We start from the raw sequence: 21446 nt of genomic DNA, 5'->3' as shown, positions 1-21446 counted from the left end.
GCTTCCAATGCAGGGGTCATGGGTTTGATCCCTGGTTGGGGAACTAAGATCCCACATGCCATGTGGTGTAGCCAAAAAATAAAAAAATAAATTTAAAAATAAAAAAAATAAAACCTTAGCTCGTATCAAAATTAAAGCCTTCATATAAAGAAAACCAGTCTTTTTAAAATTTTTTCAAGCCTATTTAAATTGTTTCTAGCAATTAAAAAGTTCTAAGATGTGGTTTTAATCTTGCATAATCATACCTTTGGAAGTTTCTATTTGTGTAGGTTGGCTTTATGGCTTATTTATGCAATCAGGTATTGTAATTTTATTAAAATGAAGTACTTTTTCTGTGTGTCACATCAGACCTTTGTGGCACTAAAAGCCATTGTTGGCAATAAGCTGTGTTTTTTGAATTCCTAGTAAAACATGACCTCTTACTTCCCATTGTTTAATGGCACAGACATGGTTCGCCTGATTGAAGACATCTTCACATTGGGACTAGATTTCAGTGCTCTAGGTTTTGTGCATAGAAATCTTGTCAAGGAAAAGGGGTATTGTTAGGTCATTTATAGTCATCTACTGCTGGGAATAATCACATAACAGGAAACTTGTAATGTAAATTTCGATGCCTTCTTTTTATAATGAACTGTATTCTGCCTGCTAGATACATCATATTTGATTAAAATTTGACAATTGCTTGTCACAAGGAAAGGAGGAGGGGCATATTTTCAAAAGGTACAGGAATCTAAGCAAGAACTTGGATCCAAAGTGCAAACATAGTCTCCAGGCTGTTTGAAAAAAAGTGTTCTGCTGCTCATCCACCTTGAGACGGACTTGTGGACACAGAGCGGGAAGGGAAGGCTGGGGTGAATTGAGAGAGTAGCACTGACATACATGCACTACTGTGTGTAAAATAGATAGCTAGTAAGAAGTTGCTTTATAGCACAGGGAGATCAGCTCCGTGCTTTGTGACCACCTAGAGGGGTGGGATAGGGAGGGTGGGAGCGAGGCTCAAGAGGGAGAGGATATACGTATACATATAGCTGACTCACTTTGTTGTACAACAGAAACTACCACAACATTGTAAAGAGATTATAATCCAATAAAGATGTAAAAAATAAAATAAAAGTCTGACCCATCCTGAAGGAACCTGTTTCTTTTTTTAAATGAATTTATTTACTTATTTATTTTTGGCTGCGTTGGGTCTTTGTTGTTAGGTCTTCGTTGCTGTGCGCGGGCTTTCTCTAGTTGTGGTGGGTGAGGGCTTCTCTTCGTTGTGGTGCGTAGGCTTCTCATTGCAGTAGCTTCTGTTGTTTCGGAGCTCAGGCTCTAGGCTCACGGGCTTCAGTAGTTGCAGCACATGGGCTCCGTAGTTGTGGCTCGCAGGCTCTAGAGTGCAGTCTCAGTAGTTGTGGCACATGGGCTTAGTTGCTCTGCGGCATGCGGGGTCTTCCCAGACCGGGGCTCGAACCCATGTTCCCTGCATTGGCAGGCGGATTTTTAACCACTGCACCACCAGGGAAGTCTGGAATCTGTTTCATTCCAACCTCCCTAAGGGAGTTTTCTTAGTGTCCTTTGGAAGTTGTCAGGATGATTGTGGAATTTTCCCTCTACTTATGGAAATTCCTGGGCCTTTCCACATGTGCTCTTTTCCACCTGTCCAAAAGTATGCTCTAGAACTTGTCTTACCCTGAGGGCATTTGAAGGAAACTTCAGCTCCTGCTATGCTCAACTGGTTAATCCTGCCACATTCTTTAAGAAGACAGTATCATGGGAGACCTTAGAGCTGATCTAGGTTTGAAATTAATCAACCAACTACTTGCTTATGTGACTGACTTTGGGCAAGTAGTTTAACCACCTGACACCTCAGGGTTTTCTTCTGTAATTGGGAATAATGTTTCATAGACTTGTGAGCATCAAATGAAATAATTCACGTAAAGCTCTTATCACAGTATCGGATAGTAAGTGCTCTATATAAAGTAGCTAGTTATTTTACTGAGTATCTCTTTTTGTGTGTATTCCATAGGATATTATGCTCTCCTAGAGAAAGTATAATGATTGTAGTCCTATTTTATAGTTATTTTTCATCTTTTTCAAAGGCATGTATTTTCTAAACCATACTGAAATTTGGGGTGAAATCACTTACCTTGACATATTGCCTCATTCTTATGGTTATTACAGGCTATGCATTCCTTCTCTTTCAAGAAGAGAGCTCAGTTCAGGCACTAATTGATGCTTGTATTGAAGAAGATGGAAAACTCTATCTGTGTGTTTCCAGCCCTACTATCAAGGACAAACCTGTAAGTAAATGCTACTCAAACTTTAAGTTACAAATGCAAGTTTTCCAAAAACTGTTTTGAAATTATCGTTAGTGAAAACATAAATAAACTACCATTTTGAGTTCAATTTTTAAAAATTCATATAATTTATTGTATCTGGATAAAATATTAACAGTTTGTTTCCAAACCCATCTATCCAAAATTTGAAACAGGACAGTGGCACAAAGCTCATCAGCTATTAAAGGAGTGAGACCTAATACGGTAATGTCATTTTCTTCATAGGTTCAGATCCGTCCTTGGAATTTAAGTGATAGTGATTTTGTGATGGATGGTTCTCAGCCTTTGGATCCTCGAAAAACAATTTTTGTTGGAGGTGTTCCTAGGCCATTAAGGGCTGGTAAGTAGAATGTTAACAAATTTTGGTTTTTTAAAAACATCATTTAAATATGAATTGATTCAGTATGCATTTGGTACTATTGTGTACATGTCACCACTGTGTGGGTGAAGGGCAGATTCTCCTGCTCCAATAGTTGCTTGCTACAGAATTTTGAGACAGATTCTGAGAATTGTTCTTAAGACCATTAAGGAACTGGAGAAGTGGACACTCATCTATGAATATTGATAGCTAACTCCAAACAGACTCTGTAAGAAGAATCCACTCAAATACTGCATTTATGACTTCTTAAGTGTAACTCTCTAAGATAATGAGAATTGGGGATCTTTTTATGGAGGTTGATTCTGATATCTGAAGAAGAAATATGGGATTTTTTTAAAGGCACTTTATATAAGTGAATGATAAACTTCTGTTCATCAGTAATCAGGAACCAGAGATCTACCAGAAGAGGTCATATAGGAACATAATTATAGATGTAAATGCCCCCCGTACAAGCAAGTTTTATGATACTGTGTACCCTTGTGAAGTGTGTTAGCGCCTTCCATCACTGAAAACATCCTCTTCCAGTATGGGAGGTGCATGTTAAAGAACTATTCACACATGTAAATACTTACAGACATAGCTACTACAAAGAAAGACTAAAGGGAATAGAAGAGCATACAGCAAGGAAATGTGCTGTGTCTGATATTTTAAAGATACTTGTATTTGAGCTGACATATAAAGATTGAACAGAAGGAGCAGGGTTAGGTGGTAGGAGGTTGTGAAGAGTGTTTCAGACAAAGGGAACAGCATATTCAAAGATCTTCAGTGGAGGGAAGCAGAGTGCCTCGGAGAGACTGAGGGAAGTCCAGAGTCACAGCCTCGGGTATAAGGAATGAGGTGAGAGATACGAGAAGACATTGAAAAAGTAAATAGGAGTCAGATCATACAAGTCTAATAGCTAACTTGTTATTTATCCTCAGAGAAACTGGAAACCAATGAAGAGTTTTTAAGTAAAAGAGAGACATGATCATATTTTAATTTTTAAAAGACCAGTTTAGTTAATGACTTGTGGAGAGGGGAGTCAAGTTGAGAGTAGTTATAGGTAGACCAATTTAGGAGCCTATTATTGCAGTCCAGGAGACAAATAGTGGTGTCTTGGGTTAGCGATAGTGGTGGTGGTGGAAGAGCCAAGTGAACAGATGTCACAGATATTTATAAGATAAATGCAAAGGCTGAATCTCAGTTTTCAGTCTTAAGCTACTAGGTAGACACTGATACTGCTAACTGAGAAGATAAAGAACACTGGAGAAAGAGCAGGTTGGAAGAAGATTGTGTTATTAGTTTTGAAAGCTAGTTTGTGCCACCATTCAGAGTTCCCAAGGAGAAATTTCAGTTAAACCATTGGTATCTGCTATATTTTTAAGAGAATCACTCTTGCTGCTGTTTTGAAAATAAACTTGGGGCAGGGGAGGGGGCAGGGGGCAGAAACAAGGAGATAAGGCTATTGCCATGATCTAGAGGAAAAAGAATGATACCTTGAAACAGGATGTTAGTGATGGAGGCAAAGAGATTGGATTCTAGATATGTCTTGGAAATCAAGTTCACAGGGTTGCACGTACAGTGGGGAAAAAAGAAAATAGAAAGGATGGAGCCAAGGGTCTTGAGTTGACAACTTCATCTTTTCCATTGCTCCCTGAGTCAGCAAAAACTCGCTCGAGTAGGTTTAATTGGATAGTGGAAGATCAGGAGTGCCATTTAGAACATACTGAACGGTGCAGTGTCTGTTAAATATCAATATGACTTGTCCAGTAGACAGCTGAGCTGTCCAGTTCTTCTGTGGTGAGAGCAGGTGAGCTCTAGTATACAAGAGAAAGGATTAGATTTAGAAAAGAGCATTATCCTATTGACTTCCACTTTTTTAAAAAAAAAAGTACTTAAAAATTGTTGATTTACTGTGTTCTCTCCCATCTGATGTGAACTTCTTTTCCTTTTCAAGTGGAGCTTGCTATGATCATGGACCGGCTGTATGGTGGCGTTTGTTATGCAGGAATTGATACAGATCCTGAGCTAAAATATCCAAAAGGTGCTGGTCGAGTTGCTTTCTCCAATCAGCAGAGCTATATTGCTGCCATTAGTGCTCGGTTCGTTCAGCTTCAGCATGGTGATATTGATAAACGTGTAAGTTGCATATTGGGAAATCATTTAAGTCCTATCATGAGGTGCTGATCCAAAGCTTACTACCCTACAGAGTTAATAATGTAATTCAAAAACCGAGTGTTTATTTTTCTATATTCCTTTAGCTCTTAAAAAGTATTATATCAAAATATCCCTGAAATGTAAAATTCTTGAGCAGACTTTAAATTTTAGGTATAATACACAAAATATAATTTTAAAGCCATTTCAAAAATTTTTATCAGCCAATAAGGTCTTAATATCCTTTTAACTATAGAGGCAGAGCTTGTTTTAAGAACTTGTACTCTGGAGTCAGACTACCTGGGATCCCATTTCCACCATATGTTGTTCTGTAACCCTGGGCACATGAACCCTCTTTATGCCTCTTATTCCTCACTTATAAAATGGAAAACAGTAATAGTATCTCTTTCACAGTTATTTTGAGGAGTAAGTGAATTCACATATGTAGAAGCACTTAGAACAGAGCTTGGCACTAAGTGTTACTTAAGTGTTACTTATTTTTGATTTATAAAACCTAAAATAAAAACACATTTTGTATATTTTCCTAAATATATGCAAAAAATAAATATGTAAATAAAGTAAATATATAGATGATTGTCCTAAACTTTAAAACATTTACTCTTTAGTAGCATTGCTTAGGTCATCACAGTAAGAACTTTTAGGAAGTGTTACGGATGATAACTGTGAGAGCTACCCTATTGAATAATTTCTAATACTGATTACCATCTAAAATAAGAGAAAGGAGTGAACAAAACTCAATTGTTCCTTTACAAATCTATCTCATGCTAAAATCTGTGAATAGTTCCTGAATAATCATGTTTACATTTTTAGTACAGATGAGATATACTAAAAATATGAGGTAAATTAACTTTTTTATACCCATTATAGTAGATATAACTTGAGTGAGTACTTATTTTACCAGTGTAACAGTTTCTTGAAGCTTCTTCTCTGAGGCTTTACTGTTTTGGGGGCAGGGGAGCTGGTTAACTAATACCCACAGACCATAGACTCTAGTAGTAGTCCCCAAAATTTAATTATCAAATCATACCGTTTAGAAAAGACGTACAGCATAAGTTCAGTTCACATTTGCAAAGTGGCATTTTTGTTTGCATTGTTACTTAAAATGTTGCCCCCCAATAAAAAAAGAAAAAAATTAAGTATCTAAGAAAAGGGGCTCTGCTTTTACTCAGACATGCTATGAAATTTTGTTTAACTGATTTGAGCCTTAAAGTTCCTCTCATTCAGTAGTTTCCAACCTCCACTGCACATTAAAGTTACCTGGGAACTTAGGAAAACCTTGACATCTGGGTCCCACCCCCAGAGATTCTGCTGTAATTGGTCTGGGATGCAGCATGGGCAGCAGTAGTTTGTAAAGCCCCCAGGGTGATTCTGATGTCCAGCCATGCTTTAGACCAGCGGTCCCCAACCTTTTTGACACCAGGAACCAGTTTCGTGGAAGAGTTTTTCCACGGACGGGCGTAGGTGGGGTGGGGGCGATACTTTAGGCAGCAATGTGAGCGATGGAGGGGATGGTTCAGATGGTATTGCGAGCTGGGGAGCAGCAGGTGAAGCTTTGCTCGCTCTTGCTCCCTTGCTTGCTCGCTTGCTTGCCCGCCGCTCAGCTCCTGCTGTGCAGCCTGGTTCCTAACAGGCCACGGACTGGTACTGGGCCACGGACCGGGGTTTGGGGACCTCTGCTTTAGCCCACTGATCTAGTCTAACCCCCTACTTTTGCAGAGAGGTGATAGGGTCACAGAGGAAGTTATTTACATATTATATAATTGTAGTTGTTTAATATGCAGAAGCAGAGGGAAAAGATTATTGCAGTGCCATGCTTCATACCTCTTTGTTTCCAAAATGATAGTGGAGGACCAATTATTTGGGGCAACGTATTGATTCTTAAAGAGAAACCCTGATACAAAGCAAGTGAATTGAGAAACACTTGCCTTCTTAAAAAGGCATTGAACTACCTGAGAGAAATGTTTACTTTTTTAAGATATGTGCTACTAAGGTATGTTTTGAACTTTATTTGAAAGAATTTGAGCCTTAAATATTTTACAAGTTGTTAGTTTTGCTTATACAAAAAAAAACAAACCCTTAATCTTTATACCTTTCATCTCTCTAATAAGAATATAGTTATTAAACCATAAAAACAGATTAAATTTAAATTTATAGCTGATAATCCAAGGGTACACAGGATGCTTATTTGGAGGGAATTAAAATTGTTTATTCAACTCACCTTTAGGCTCATGAACACTTTGAATTTTACTTTCATCTCCCTGATAGCCATGAAGAACAATCACCACAAATGTGTAAATCATTTTAAATTTTATATGTTATTCCATGAGTAGTATAATTCATTGTGACTTCTGGTAGTTACTGAGTGAATTGTGATATACTTCAAGTTGGCTAATTAATTATTAATCATTTTATTAGTTATGACTCCAGGTGATTGTGTATCACAGATACCTCCTCTGAAGTGAAAAAGGGAAAATAATGGAGAATAAGAATAGTGAAGAATCAATGAAACTCCCTTTCACACATTCAAGAGCTGTTAGAGATTATTATTAATCGCAAATAGGTTTTGACTGTATTCTAAAATCATAAATTTGAAATCCAGTTTTTCATCTTTGAAGTTTTGATTTTGAGTTAAGTAGATTAGCTTCATAAAATAATATCTAGAATTTAAAAATATGCAAAAGATACAATTTAGGACAATAAAATGTCCAATATATATAAAATACGTTTATCCTAACCCTAACCATGAAATACAAATGCAAAACGTACAATACAATACAAATATAAATACAAAAACAAAAATGTAATTTTATTACCCTCCTGTCAAATGTTTGTTTTACAGTTCTTTTCATCAGTCAACTAGGTTGTTTCTAGTTTGCTGTTATTGTTTTTGTTCAAAATAATACTGAAGAAAAATACTCTTATATATTCATTTTTTGCACACATGCAAGTATTTCAGTAGAATACATTCAAAATAGAAATTGTTGGGTCATTATTTTTTACCTTGGGCAAACCAAGCCCTTTAAACGCTCAATTTTCTCTCCTCTCCTGAGGAAAGGCAGAGATCATAGACTGCCTGGCACTATTCAGTCAAACAAAAGTAGTAACCTTTCATTCATAAAGTTATTACAAGCCAGAAAACAAGGCTGTTGCAGCTAATAGTAGCTAATGCTGATATACAGAGTATTTGCCATGTGCCACACTATCTTCAGGGCTTTTACTTGCATAATCTAATCCTTACAGCTCTATAAAGCAGGTTCTATTGCCTTTCTCATCTCACAGATACAGAAACTGAGGTTAAAAAGTTTAGTATTTAGAGCTGACCTAAGTCTGAGGTCTTCTTCTGAGTCAGGCTTTCACAGTGGGACTTTGACTTCATATCTTATAAATTCACAGAAGTCTAGACATACCCTTAATAAGGTTATCCACAGTTCTGGTTTGTCTGTACCAGTTATTTACAAGCAGGGTATCGCTCTCACCTGTAGTAGAGACACGTTACCATGATCAGTGGCTGCTGGGTTATGCCATCTCACAAGTGGCACTGGAATAAGAAAACAAAGGTGTAAATACTATTTGTCTTCCATACCCTTCTGTTTTTCACTCACAGTCACCCCCACCTCTGAAAATATTAACACACAGGTGTTTTAAAGATGTTACTTCAAGAAAGGTGAGGGTGGAATGTTTTGCGAATCAATTAGGATTATATAGTTTTTTTTAATTGTTTTTTGTCTTTGGAAAAGAGAGTTATTTAAATACTATTCAGTTTATAGTTCTCAGAAGAAAACATATCAAAATACAATAAAATTACCAAACTAAGAGCTCATTTAATCATATGGTCAATTATGAACATGAAACATAAAAAAAGATTAGTGCAAGAACAAAATGATTTAATTTTTTTTAACCTACTATATGGTGAAGCTATTACCCAGGGAAGAGGCCTTCTTTCTCAGCATTGAATGTTGGTCCTTTTCTCTAGAACATTGTATGAACCTTTTAAAGCATTGCTAAAGTGACTTTTGAAGCAGACTTAATGGGATATGTTTTCTCTCTTTTTCTAGGTGGAGGTAAAGCCATATGTGCTAGATGACCAGATGTGTGATGAATGCCAGGGCGCACGCTGTGGTGGAAAATTTGCTCCCTTTTTTTGTGCCAATGTCACTTGCCTGCAGTATTACTGTGAGTTTTGTTGGGCAAATATCCACTCTCGTGCAGGACGTGAGTTCCATAAGCCATTGGTAAAGGAAGGTGCTGATCGCCCACGTCAGATCCACTTCCGCTGGAACTAAGAATAGCAAACCTGCCTCTGTTTAACAAGGAAAGAAAGGGTGCATGTGGCTTACTGTGTCTGAAGATACTGACATGCAGAAGAAATAAGTGCATTCTTCTGCTTTCACCCCAGCTATCAATACATGCATCTTTATCAGCAGCCAAAACACTACAAGCCTCTTGTTTTTCACCAAAACCCTACATCTCAGGCTTACTAATTTTTGTGATATTTTCATGTTAATATAAAATGTTTTTTTGTATTTTCTCCAAGTTATTTTTATATGTAAAGTTAAAATTAGATATGAGAATGTTTTGCGTAGGGGCAAACAGTCTGCTGCTATATAGTGGGTGAAGCGTGCACTTATTTCTAAACGTGGGTTTTTAACTTCAAGATCTGCCCCAGTAATTTACCAAAGGTAGCAAAATAATAGTGAAGATGGAATATGTCTGCTACAAATGCTTATTTTTATTGTTGCTATTTTCAGTGTATACATAAACTAAAAATTAGGGTTGATTTTTTTGCTCTCCATTTTGACTTGCAAGAAATAATACCTCAAGATAATCTGATTTATTAGCTATTTTTAAACATTTTTAATCACAAGCTGTATTAGCTTTGCTGCTATATAGGTGTTATGTGTAAATGCCACCTATTAATACGGGATTGAAAACGTTAGAGACACACTGCATTGCAGATAAAATGCAGGCAGCACAATATGGCCTAAACTGCCATAGTTTTAGAATGTGAAAAAAAAATGCATGTTTACTTACCTGTATACACCATATGCATGCACTAGAATTATTAACTAACAAGAGGTGAGGTATTGCAAATGTTCAAAAAAGCTCTCTTGAATCTAGGTAGCATGAACAAATTATAAAATTTGTTTAAAAAAAGCAAACTTGCATGCGTTATTGTGACTTCAAGTTAAAAAAAAATGTCCTACATGTGTACAATATGCAAATTAGTTTTAGATTAGAGAGTGCAGCCATTTTGTGATCTGGTCGGTAGTGGAATTTGATTTTATGCAGACTGGATGTAATATTTGTAATCCCTGTGCAATTTTGTGATGTGCGGTTCTAATTCATGTGCAGTGATATAGTATAGATAAAAGACTGAGTAAAAGAAAATTACTAGAATTTTAAAGAAAGTTGATTTTAGCCCCTTTGATAGTTCATGGTTAAGACATCCTTTATAAACCAAAGATGGCCAGCACACTGCTAACTGGTCACCAAATGTAAGACCCGCAGGAAGCCCATATTTAAACAAAGGAACTTTATCAAAGAATGCAAAACTTTAGTAAACCTAAGTAAAGTCAAAATGGAGATGGGGAAATATACAGATGGCTAGTTGCATAAAATTCAATTTTACCTTAAAGATAATGGTGAAATCTGGCTTAAACTTGCATACATGTTTGACCTATGTATATTGGGGTCTTCTGTCTAAACTGGGGTCACTGTTGCATGGAAATTGTTGTTCTTAATGGTTAAGAATTGCTTTTTTTAAAAAAAATTTTGATGAAGGAATTTTGGTAATGACTTGCAGTTTTTTTGAGAAAGTGGCATGGAAACATGCAATAGTTAATGAGTTTCTTTTGGTACTGAACACTATTAGAATATCATTAGTGATATTTTTTCTCTTTAGAGCATTTTTAATGCAACTAGCCCCTATATTTTAATGTAAGAGTTACTCTGCAATCTAAGCAAAGCACCCAGCAATGGTAGATGTTTTTTTTAAAATGCTGAAATAAGGTTCTTGACTCTAAAGAGAGAAAATTACAAGGGTGTTGCCATATTGCAGCCCCTTGGGACAATCCTTCATGTGAGCAAAGTGTTGATCTTAATACTGGTTGTCTATGGTGTGCTTTTTTGTACTGTAAAAATATGTGGTTCATGTCTAACTCTGCTGTTTTATTGTGGCTGTGGTTCAAGTTTTTAATGTTTAAAGTTGATGCTGTTTTCAGAAGAGCTTTTTACTAATTTATTTGTCAATGTTCCCTATTTGTTACTTAACCATGATCCTCCAGATTTTTGGAGCATTCTTTTCTAACCTTAACCCTGCCAACCTTGATCCATTTGACATTTGTTATGCACTATTTTTATATCTCTGTGAGAGATTTTTCCAACAGTCAGCTATTTTATGGCACACTTTTTTTGACTGATGACATCTCCTTTGCTATACCTCAATTTTTGGAATTTAGAAAAGAAATCAGTAGTTTTGCAATGTTAATTATTTAGATATTTAATTTCGCAGATTTTTAAACTTTATTTTCATAATTTCTGCTTAATGTTTAAAATTGAAGAGCCTTTTCATGTATTAAATAGTGAACACTAAAATAAATTATATGATGAAAATAATTGGAGATATTGAAAATCACTTTCCCTTCTTAAACAGAAATAAGTATTGGAAATGAAGGGAAATGTAATAGAACACCCTTTTCGCCATGGGTAAAAATGACAGAAATGTATGGTTTGTTTTACCTTCATTTCTGTTACAATTAAATCTTATTAGTCTAATGTTTTATTCCTTCCCCACCTTCCCCCTACCTCTTTTTTTTCTTTTCTTTTCTTTTTTTTTTCCTTTTATTTACTACATTCTTATTTTCTAACTGTTAAACACTGTATTGGAATTTTTTTTAACTTACAGATCATATTTATTTTACTATTTTTGTAGAAAATTCTTAATTTTGATTGTATTTTTGTATTTTCAAAGCTTCTTCATTTGTGTTCCCTAAATGTTCTTATTGCTGCCCAAAAGTATGACTGTGGAGGAAAAAAAAAAAACTTTAAAAATCCACACTTTTTGTTAAGAAGGAAACATTTAGCATTTATATATTTGTGTATGGAAAACACTTGATATTTTATCCCTGTTGCATCTGGCTGCACAGAGCCTCTCCTCAAAGATGCTACAAAACTTGAATATAACACATTTTGGAAGGCTGACTAACCTCGATTCTGTGTTGTGATGTGCAATACTGTTTCTAATGTTTGTATAAAAAAATTAACAGTGTAAACCTTTTTAATGCAAATTTATTTTTTTCATTGCATATTTTGCAGATTTTATCCACAGTGTCATTTTTTACTGTCAGAAAAGATACCCCTTTTGTCATTGCAACTATTTTTTAAATCCAGAAATCTTTGTACTGATGTAAATGATTGTAGTTATTTTGGATAGTGTTTTGCTAACAAAAGGAAAGACTTTTTTCATGCATATTTCTATTTTGTTTTTTTGGGTTTTATTTTATTTTAATAGTAGTAAAATACTTGGAATAATTTTTCATATTCTTGTCATTAATATTATTTTGTATTTTTATGTGGAAATATATAATTTTATGACACTAATTGCTAAAGTTTATTTTATGTTGAATTATTTTTGGAGCTGAAATCTTTGTAATATTAAAGCAACTAGTTTCTAATTCCCAGTTTCTGTATAGAATCGCACAAGTGGTTTATGGAGTGTTTGGATTGTAATTATAAATGGTTCTTTGATATGCAAATTAATATTTTCAGTTGATTTTATTTTATATTCCTAATGGGATGTTAAAGCCGTTTTTTATTTTTTTCTAAATAAAAAGAGAACCCATGCTTTTATGGACACTAGATAAACGCCTTCAGCTTAAATTTTTTTGTTAAAATACTTTAGTTTATTTTATTGTTATCTTCCAGGTGTCTAAATCTCCAGTCTGTCTGTTGTACTGGTAATTTAACTCTGTAATGGAATAGTTTGCTGCCAACTATTTATATTAAGTAATTTTTAAATATTTGTAATATTGTTGACTGACTAATAAACTATTAAGTTATTGGCATAGTTGTGGAATCTTATTCTTTAATTCAAATCTATCAAAATATCCATGGACACTAGTAAAATATTTTTTACAGAGCTGAGTGACATGGCTATATAAAGAAGCCCAGACCACTATGTATTTTAGTGTGAGGATTGCAAGGGAACCTTGGAGATCATCTAGTTCAGTATTTGGGCCCCAAAGACCCTTTGCATCAGTTCTCCTCCCCATCTCACCCTTAGCCCCACATACATACCATAGAAATTTTGGTGTTACAGTCATCACAGATAATTAGTGTTACTATATCTAAATTGATGCTGTACTTTAAAAATTAAAAACTGTTTGCCATATTGTGAAATGCACAATTTCCATGATGCTTTCTCAGGTACCATCTAGTTGGGAACCACTTGTCATAAAATGTTTCTGCTTATTTTCTGCAGTCTGTGAGTTCTTCAGTGGCCACATTGTAGAGGGAGAAAGGGAAGGAAAGGTATAGAATAAGTAGCCTGGGATCTAGGTTCCTCAGCCTAATTATGGCTAGAACAGCTCTACCTTTAACTTGAACAAAGTTGGAGATTCACATAAAAATTGGTGTTTAGCATGGGACCGGGGAAAGAAAGGTTCCATTGCTTTTTTAGAGAACATTTTAAAAATTACTGATTATAACCAATTTTTTCTTTTACCTATGAGGACATAGGTATCCCAGAGAAGGTAAAACTTACTATTTCCTCATATTCTACAAGACATCACAGAAACTCCTTAAATGTGCTAATCTTGATGTTGACAGCCCCTCACATCCTGCCACTGTCACCCATGCACTCCAAGCAAATCGTGCATCTTCACACGTCTGTATCTTGGCATGTGCTGCCATTTTTCTATTTGGAATCTTATTTTCTCTTTGCCCAACAAGTCCCCTTCCATAATGAAAACAAAGAGCCTCCTCTGCATTCTGGCCTACCTTTAAGACTTAGCAGGAATTTCCCATTCTCTTGACTCTTTCACCTGCTGCTGACATAAAGATCATTTATCTTCCTGTTCTCCCCTATCCTTCTGTTATTTAACAAAAGAATAAACTTTGAACACCAACTAAGGGTTGGGCACTAACCATGTAGGATCCTTGGTTGCCAAGCCATTTCATAGCCTTGTAGGTGGAAAGTCAGGTTAACTCAAACTCAATGTAATATACTATAAAATATAAAATATAGTAAATGTGTATCAATTATGGGAAAGACTTTCTGCTGAAATGACTTCATTTCTTTAAAATGATTTTACTTGATTAAGAATTTCACATAAGAGTTAGCATTTGACTTGAATTTTTGCATGAGCAAAGATTGTAAAGAACTCAAAATTTAGCACAAATCATTTCTGAGAGAAGTACTTGAAGATCTATTCCACCAAAAAGAGGGAATAACAATAAAATATCCAGGAAACAGGAAGATGTGTGATATCATGAAAAATAATAAGAGATATATATCTGGACTTCATCTGGTTTCTGGCACAGTTTTATCTTGGAATTTCCTAAGTGATAAAAGTGATTAAGGGGGTCTTGATATTCATAACAAACTGGTTTTAACCACACCCTGAGTTTGTTAATGAGGTAACTTTTGGAAAGTGCCTAAGGATGGGGAAGAAAGGGTTGGAACTTTCAATCCCCCTATATCCTCCCCCCCACCCCTGACCTGGCCCACCTCCAGGAAGGGGAGAGGGTCTGGAGGTTGAATCCAATCACCAATGGCCTATGATTTAATCAATCATGCCAAAGTATGGAATCTTCCATAGAAACCCAAAAGACAGAGTTTGGAGAGCTTCCAGGTTGGTGAACACCTTGGTCGGTGGGCTCAGGGACAGCTGGGTCCGGAAGCTCCATGCTCTTTCCACATTCCTTGCCCTATGCATCTCTTCCATCTGGCTGTTCCTAAGTTATATTCTTTTATAATAAACTGGTAATTAATCAGACTCAAGGAGGGGTTGTTGGAACCTTCAATCTATAGCCAGTCAGTCAGAAGCACAGGTGACAACCTGGACTTTTCGACTGAAGTGGGAGGAGGGGGGCCGTCTTATAGGACTGAGCCCTTACTTAACCTGTGGGATCTGACACTATCACCAGGTAGATAGTGTCTGAACTGAGTTGAGTTGTAGGACATATATATGGTGTCAAAGAATTGCTTGGTGGTGTGTTGGAAAAAACACATATTGTAATTGGTGTCAGAATCATAACATGGATACTAGACACTATTGTGGGTTTAACGTATAGTTAAAAAATAAAATGTGGCTTAGATTTATAAATAAGTCCTGAATAGTAGAGACATAATTTAAAATAACATCATTAAGGTAAAAATAAAACTCAATTTAAACAAAATAAAATCCTAGATGAATATTTGAAATGACAACAAAGGCCTTGTTTGGAGTGGAGGAGGATAGATTATAGATGTTGATTAATTTATTGTAAATAAATTATTTTTCAAATTGTAATATGTAAGATGCATTGTTTTTAAAAGTCAAATACATAAATTATGAAAAGAGTAAAATATTGCCCCACTACCTTTTCGTCCCCAATTCTCACTCCTGAGAGGCAAACACCTTTAAGTGTTAACACTTTTACAGTATCATGTTATTTACCTCCTTCCAGCTAAGTAGCACACTTACATTGTTCTTTCTTTCTCAACTTAAGACCTTGTTGACTTCCTAAAATGACTGTGTGTGGTTTGTTTCCAGACACACCCCATGCATGTATCTAACACACACACCCAAACCAGGCTGTTTGTTTGTGAAGAATTCATCACGCTGATGATTATTACTCTTGCATTTTTCTGTAGGTTTTATACCTCACTAAAAAGTTTGTTTTTAAATAGGCAAGAAAACACTGCTTGCTTTAGTAGGACAAGAGTGACAGTACCATAGGAAGAAATGCAAAAACCAAATCAGAAAGTGAGTTTCCATGGTAACTGCGTCCCATATCTATAGGATGTTTTAAAAACCTTGTGAACCGTGAAGTACATATAGAAAATATTAAGCATCAATTCACACTATGAGTAATTTTTAAGCTCTCAAAAAGAAATAGAAAATTGCTGAAAAAAGGAACTCAGATATTTGTGCATTAACTCCTATTCTAGACTATGGGCAACATGTCTGTTCATCATTTTATAACCAGCATCAAGTAGCATATCTGGCCCATTCAAAGGTACCTGCCACAGAGAATTATCTACAGTAATAATTTTCAAGGATTAAAATATCTCCTTTAGGCCTTTTATTGTTATTGTCAATCATGTGAAATATTTGATATAACCAGTAGTATGTTCCATTTAATAAATGTATTGAGAAACTCATTTAGCTTTGGTAAACTTGAGAAATTTCACACACAACACATCCCCAAAGACCAAATAGGGATTGGTCTCATGTATGTCTTTTTTTTACCTCATTCTTTCAAGGAATATGTATTTATGTACAAGGTAATTCAGCTAAATGCCATCTCCTGTTAAGTAATCATGGTAAAGTGCACGCACCAAACAAGTAAATAATTGGCAAGTATTAATCTTGACCATGTTAATATTTTTAACCCTCTACCGGATGATGAACCATTCGTTACATACTACCTTTCAGAAACATGTTCTCCCAACTTTTCCAGAAACAGGATCATGCAACAACCATGCTTCTGTCAGATTTGGTTTGCAAGCAGCCCAGGAAGGTAGAACAACCAGGATCATCCTGCTGCATTCTCTTATGTCATTGCCTAGATTTTCTCCTTTTCATGTGCTATTTCTCAACTTAATGTTAATTTTCCCAGCAAGCATTAGCTTGTATTGTTTTGTTCTTTTTCTCTTTTTCACAATGCTATTTATAAAATTCACAAGTTTTAAATATACAGCTTGATGAATTTTGGTAATTGTATACAATCATAGTCACCATGACAACGAAAATACAGAACGGTTCCTTCCTTGTTTCTATTATACTTGTTCTCCTCCCTCTGTCATACCTCTGGCCTCCAGCAACCACTGCTCTACGTTCTCTGACTATAGTTTTGCTAGAATCTCTATAATTGAAATCACACAATGCACAATATTTTGCATTTGCCTTTTTCACTTAGAGTTATGTTTCTGAGATTTATCCCTGTGTTGCAGGTACTAATATGTCATCCTCTCTTTATTGCAGATTAGTACTCTGTTGTACACAATTTGCCTATCATCAGTTGATGGACATTTGGACTTCTTCCAGTTTTTGGCTAGAATGGTCACACATTTTTATGTGAATATATGTTTTTGTTTCTCTTGGATAAACACCTAGAAGCGGAAATGCTGAGTCATATAATAAATATAAGTAACTTTGTAAGGTGTTGCCATATTCTTTTCCAAGTGGCTATACCATATTTTGCATTCCACTAGCAATGTATGAAAGTTCCAATTGCTCTACATTCTCATACCAACCTTTGATATTAGTGTTGATCTTTTTTTTGTTGTCATCCTAGTGAATGTGAAGTAATATCTTTTTCTTCATTGTTTTAGTTTGCAATTTTGTTGATGACTAGTGATGTTGAGCATCTTTTCATGTGCTTATTAACCATTAAGATATCTTCTTTTGTGAATTTTCTGTTCAAGTCTTGTGTCTAGTATTTTTTTAAACCTGGATTGCCTTATAATTGAGTCATGAGTATTCTTCCTATATTCTGAATATAAGCCCTTTGTTGAATATATGTTTAACAAAAATTTTCTCCAAGTCTATGGTTTGCCTTCTTCTGTTCTTACCTATGTATTTCAGAGAGCAACAATTTTTAATCTTGATGAAATCTATTTTATCATTTTTTTCTCTTAGTTTCTGGTTTTGGTGTGTTGTTCAAGAAATCTTTCTCTCACCCAATGTCACAAAGATTTTACCCTATGCTATCTTATAGAGTTTAATAGTTTGAGCTCTTACATTTAGGTCTATGGTCAATTTAATATTTATTTATGGTGTGAAGCAAAGTTCAAGGTTTTTTTTTTATTATTTCATACAGATATCTGGTTAATCCAGTACTATTTGTTGAAAAGACTATTTTTTCCAAATGAATTACTTTGACATCTTTGTCAAAAATAAATTGATCATGTAAGTGTGTGTGGGGGGGTTATTTCTGGATTCTCATTCTCAACAATTGACCTATATGTCTGTCCTCACATCAATACCACATAGTCTTGACTACTGCTTGGCTTGTCTTTACAAAGGAATAGCTGCTGAAGCTGCTTGTCATTTAACTGCTTCAGATGCTATAGTGGTCCTCAATCTACCTGGACACTTCCATCTCATTGGTCTTTCAGAAGACCAACAGTGAACAATATAACTGAAAAGAATGTGTCACCCATAGGCATGGAAGGAAAGGACTCAACACTTTGAATGTCGGTGACACCATGCAACACTTTGAAGCAATAGCTATGTCAGCAAAAGTCATTATGCCTACATATTGCTGTCAATTTCCAGTAAGCAACAGCTGTGCAGAACACTATAGTCAGGGGTTAATAAAGCAAGTCTTTCCAACCACTTCTGGATTAGAGCTAAGGTCCACTCCAGGCAGTATTCATCAAGTCTGCAGTATTTTCAGGAGAGTTTTAGCATAAATTTATATTGCAGTTCAACTTAAAAATATTTATCAAGCATTTAGTAGTGGATATAAAGATTAGATAGTTGATAGATAGATAGATAGATGATAGATAGATAGATAGATAGAATGGGCAATATGAAGATAAATAAGACAAGGTGTTTATGATCAATTCTAGGAACAGTTGGATAATTTTAATAGCATATTAAAGCAAGGGTGAGATATATACAATGGGCCACAAAAACACAGAGCAAGGTAAACAGCTCAATCTAATAATTTAAAGAATGTCTCCTGGAAGATATAAAAACTGAGATTAGGCTTGAAGAATATGTATAACTTAACCATGAGAAAAGAGGTGAGATGGGGATTTCAGGGAGAGGGAAAAGCTTGAGCAAACAAATTAAAGCAGCCTACTGTGTGCATGTCTAGGGTGCAAACTGCAAAGCTGGGCAGAACAGAAAATGAGGTCAGAGATCAAACTGTGCCAGATTATGGAGATTTTCAAGCCCAGCTTCATTGCCAATTCCTCCAGGAAGCCTCCTTTCAATTAGCTTCCTCTCCACCCCACACCCACTCAAGCTGGGATATACAATTTTTCCTCTTCTTGTCCTCACTACTTTGCATTCTCGTAGTACCTGCATCATGGCCTTGTCTACATCGCTACTGTGAAACTCACATGGGAGGCACTAATGGCTGTAACCTCAGCATACAGGACAGTGACTAGATCCAGCAGAATCATGAGATGTGCTCACCACAATAACAAGTGCAATTTGTTGGAAAAGCAACCATTTAATAAATACATGTCCATGACTGTGTTCCAGAAAATTATCAGAACAGGTTTGAGGAGGGAGGCAAATATTAGTGTAAGAAGTTAAGAGTCATGAGCTCTAATCCTAGCTCTACCCTCTTATTTGGTTATTTCAGGCCCCCTTTCATCTGCTAGTATAAGATGAAGAAGAAACTGCATTATGTTAGCACCTGGGCATCATACACCAAATGGCAAGAATATGGTACTAATAACAATATATAGTAATATACTAAGTTATGGGGACTATGTCTGTGAATAATCTCCATTACAATTCAAAAGATTATAATTCTTTACAACTATGGATACAGCTTCAACAATAATTGAAACTTAAATTTAGACTTCTATTAATATATAAAGCTGTCTGGTTTGAACTTTAAGTAAGTTTTAATCAGAAGCAATCAAGCACCTGAGATTTTAGAAAATATATCTTTGAACATTTTATAATGCTTCCAGGTACATTTGAAGAGTATTTTCTACTGAACAGTCAAGTTGAATCTTACACCTATCTGCTCACTCAATTACCTCTAAACTGAGTACTCACCAACTAAGGAATGCCATCAATTGAATTAGGTATTGTTAGCAGTACAACTGTAGTAGTCAGTTTTCCAGAGACAGAACCAATAAGATATGTATAGATATATTGATATAAAAGGAGATTTATTATGGGAATTGGCTCATGTGATTATGAAGGCTGAAATATGCCACAATCCACTGTCAGCAAGCTGGAGTCTGCAAGACCTGAACCAGGAGCTCCAATGCCAGAGGGCAGGAGAAGACAGATGTCTGAAAATGGTGCAATCATTTTCCCTCCAGCGTGACATTTCATAACTTGAAATAGAAACAGCGTGGTATAATGAGGGGATTAGGCTTGCATCATGGTTAAAGCATAGCTGGATGCTTTATCGTGAACATAATGATTAAAGCACTGCTGTTTCATGTGCAGTCCAGTTGTCTTGTTTGAGTGCCCCTGAGCTTCCCAAGACAATGTCAAGCTCCTCCCTCCTGAGACCCGTCACATCACTTCTTTCCTCTGCCTGCATTGCTCTTCCCCCAAACCTCTTCTCAGTGTGCTAACCTCAATTTCCATAAGGTCTCCTGTGCCGCACATTCTGAAGTAGGTCCATCCTTCATCTTATCTAGTTACTTCATAACCCAGTTGAAATCCATAATTGTTGTATTAATCTGATTGCTTCCATGCATCTGAAGTCAGAACTCTTGTCTACCTTGGTCACTCTCATAGCCTCAACATTTAAAACAGTGCCTGTCACGTAGTAGAAATTTTGATAGACAATTGTTAAGTGAATAAATACAGGTAATAAGGATGTGTAATATGTGCTGGTGGTGACAGAAAAAGAAAACCTTTTTTTTATTAAAAGTTGCATAGAATCAACTGACAGATTTGTTCAGTCATGTTTAAGTTTTATAGCTATATTTAGCTTACCTAGAAAAATAATTTTATTTTAAAATTCCTAAAAAAAACTTTATTATTGCACATCTGAAACACTTTAGTATATAATTTCCCTTCCATATAGAAGTAATTATTTCTAACATGCACTTTTTGATGATATGAGGTTCATCAAGAATGTCACATTAGAATTAATATTCCTTGTTGCTTTAAAAATAACTGACAGAGGGCACCTACCAGGCACTGGTGGGGATCACGGACACCTAAGGGGGTAGGAGGAGCCCCCAGCAACCGGCTTGTGGGATCTTGGTTTGCAGGCCAGAGGTCGGGCCCAAGCTCCTGTGGTGGGAACTCTGAGTCCAAACACCTGGACTACCAGATAACCTCAGACCACAGGGAATATCAAACAGAGTGAGCCCCCAGAGGTCCTCATCTCAGTACAAAGACCAACTGCCTATCCATCTTCCTGCAAACCCCAGTGTTGGATGTCTCAGGCAAAACAACCAGTAAGACAGGAATACAGCACCAACCATCAAAAAAAAAAAGAAAAGAAACAACAAAAATATTTCTTACAGATGAAAGAGCAAGTTAAAAACCTACAAGACCAAATAAATGAAGATGAAATAGGCAACCTACCTGAAAAAGAATTCAGAGTAATGATAGTAAAGATGATCCAAATTCTTGGAAACAGAATGCAGAAAATAAAAGAAACATTTAACAAGGATCTAAAAGAACAAAAGTGCAAACAAAGAATGATGAACAACACAAATACTGAAA

At 35.8% G+C, this 21446-nt stretch overlaps 1 protein-coding gene across 9 annotated transcripts in view; it reads left to right on the top strand.

The window, feature by feature from the left end:
• Positions 1–12917, top strand: part of CPEB2 (cytoplasmic polyadenylation element binding protein 2) — a 64967-nt gene extending 52050 nt beyond the window's left edge. For all 9 annotated transcript variants that reach the window (XM_081226447.1, XM_081226445.1, XM_081226443.1 and 6 more), the window contains 4 exons: positions 2167–2285; positions 2547–2661; positions 4637–4818; positions 8910–12917. In XM_081226447.1, the coding sequence (XP_081082573.1) occupies positions 2167–2285; positions 2547–2661; positions 4637–4818; positions 8910–9137 (644 nt within the window). In that variant the 3' untranslated portion in view covers positions 9138–12917. The remainder of the gene's footprint in view (positions 1–2166; positions 2286–2546; positions 2662–4636; positions 4819–8909) is intronic.
• The last annotated feature ends 8529 nt before the right edge of the window (positions 12918–21446 follow it).

The sequence above is a fragment of the Mesoplodon bidens genome (assembly GCF_964165515.1).
Source record: "Mesoplodon bidens genome assembly, chromosome: 1".
In the NCBI taxonomy this organism is placed as follows: domain Eukaryota; kingdom Metazoa; phylum Chordata; class Mammalia; order Artiodactyla; family Ziphiidae; genus Mesoplodon; species Mesoplodon bidens.
This window is presented reverse-complemented; position numbering and strand designations above follow the sequence as displayed.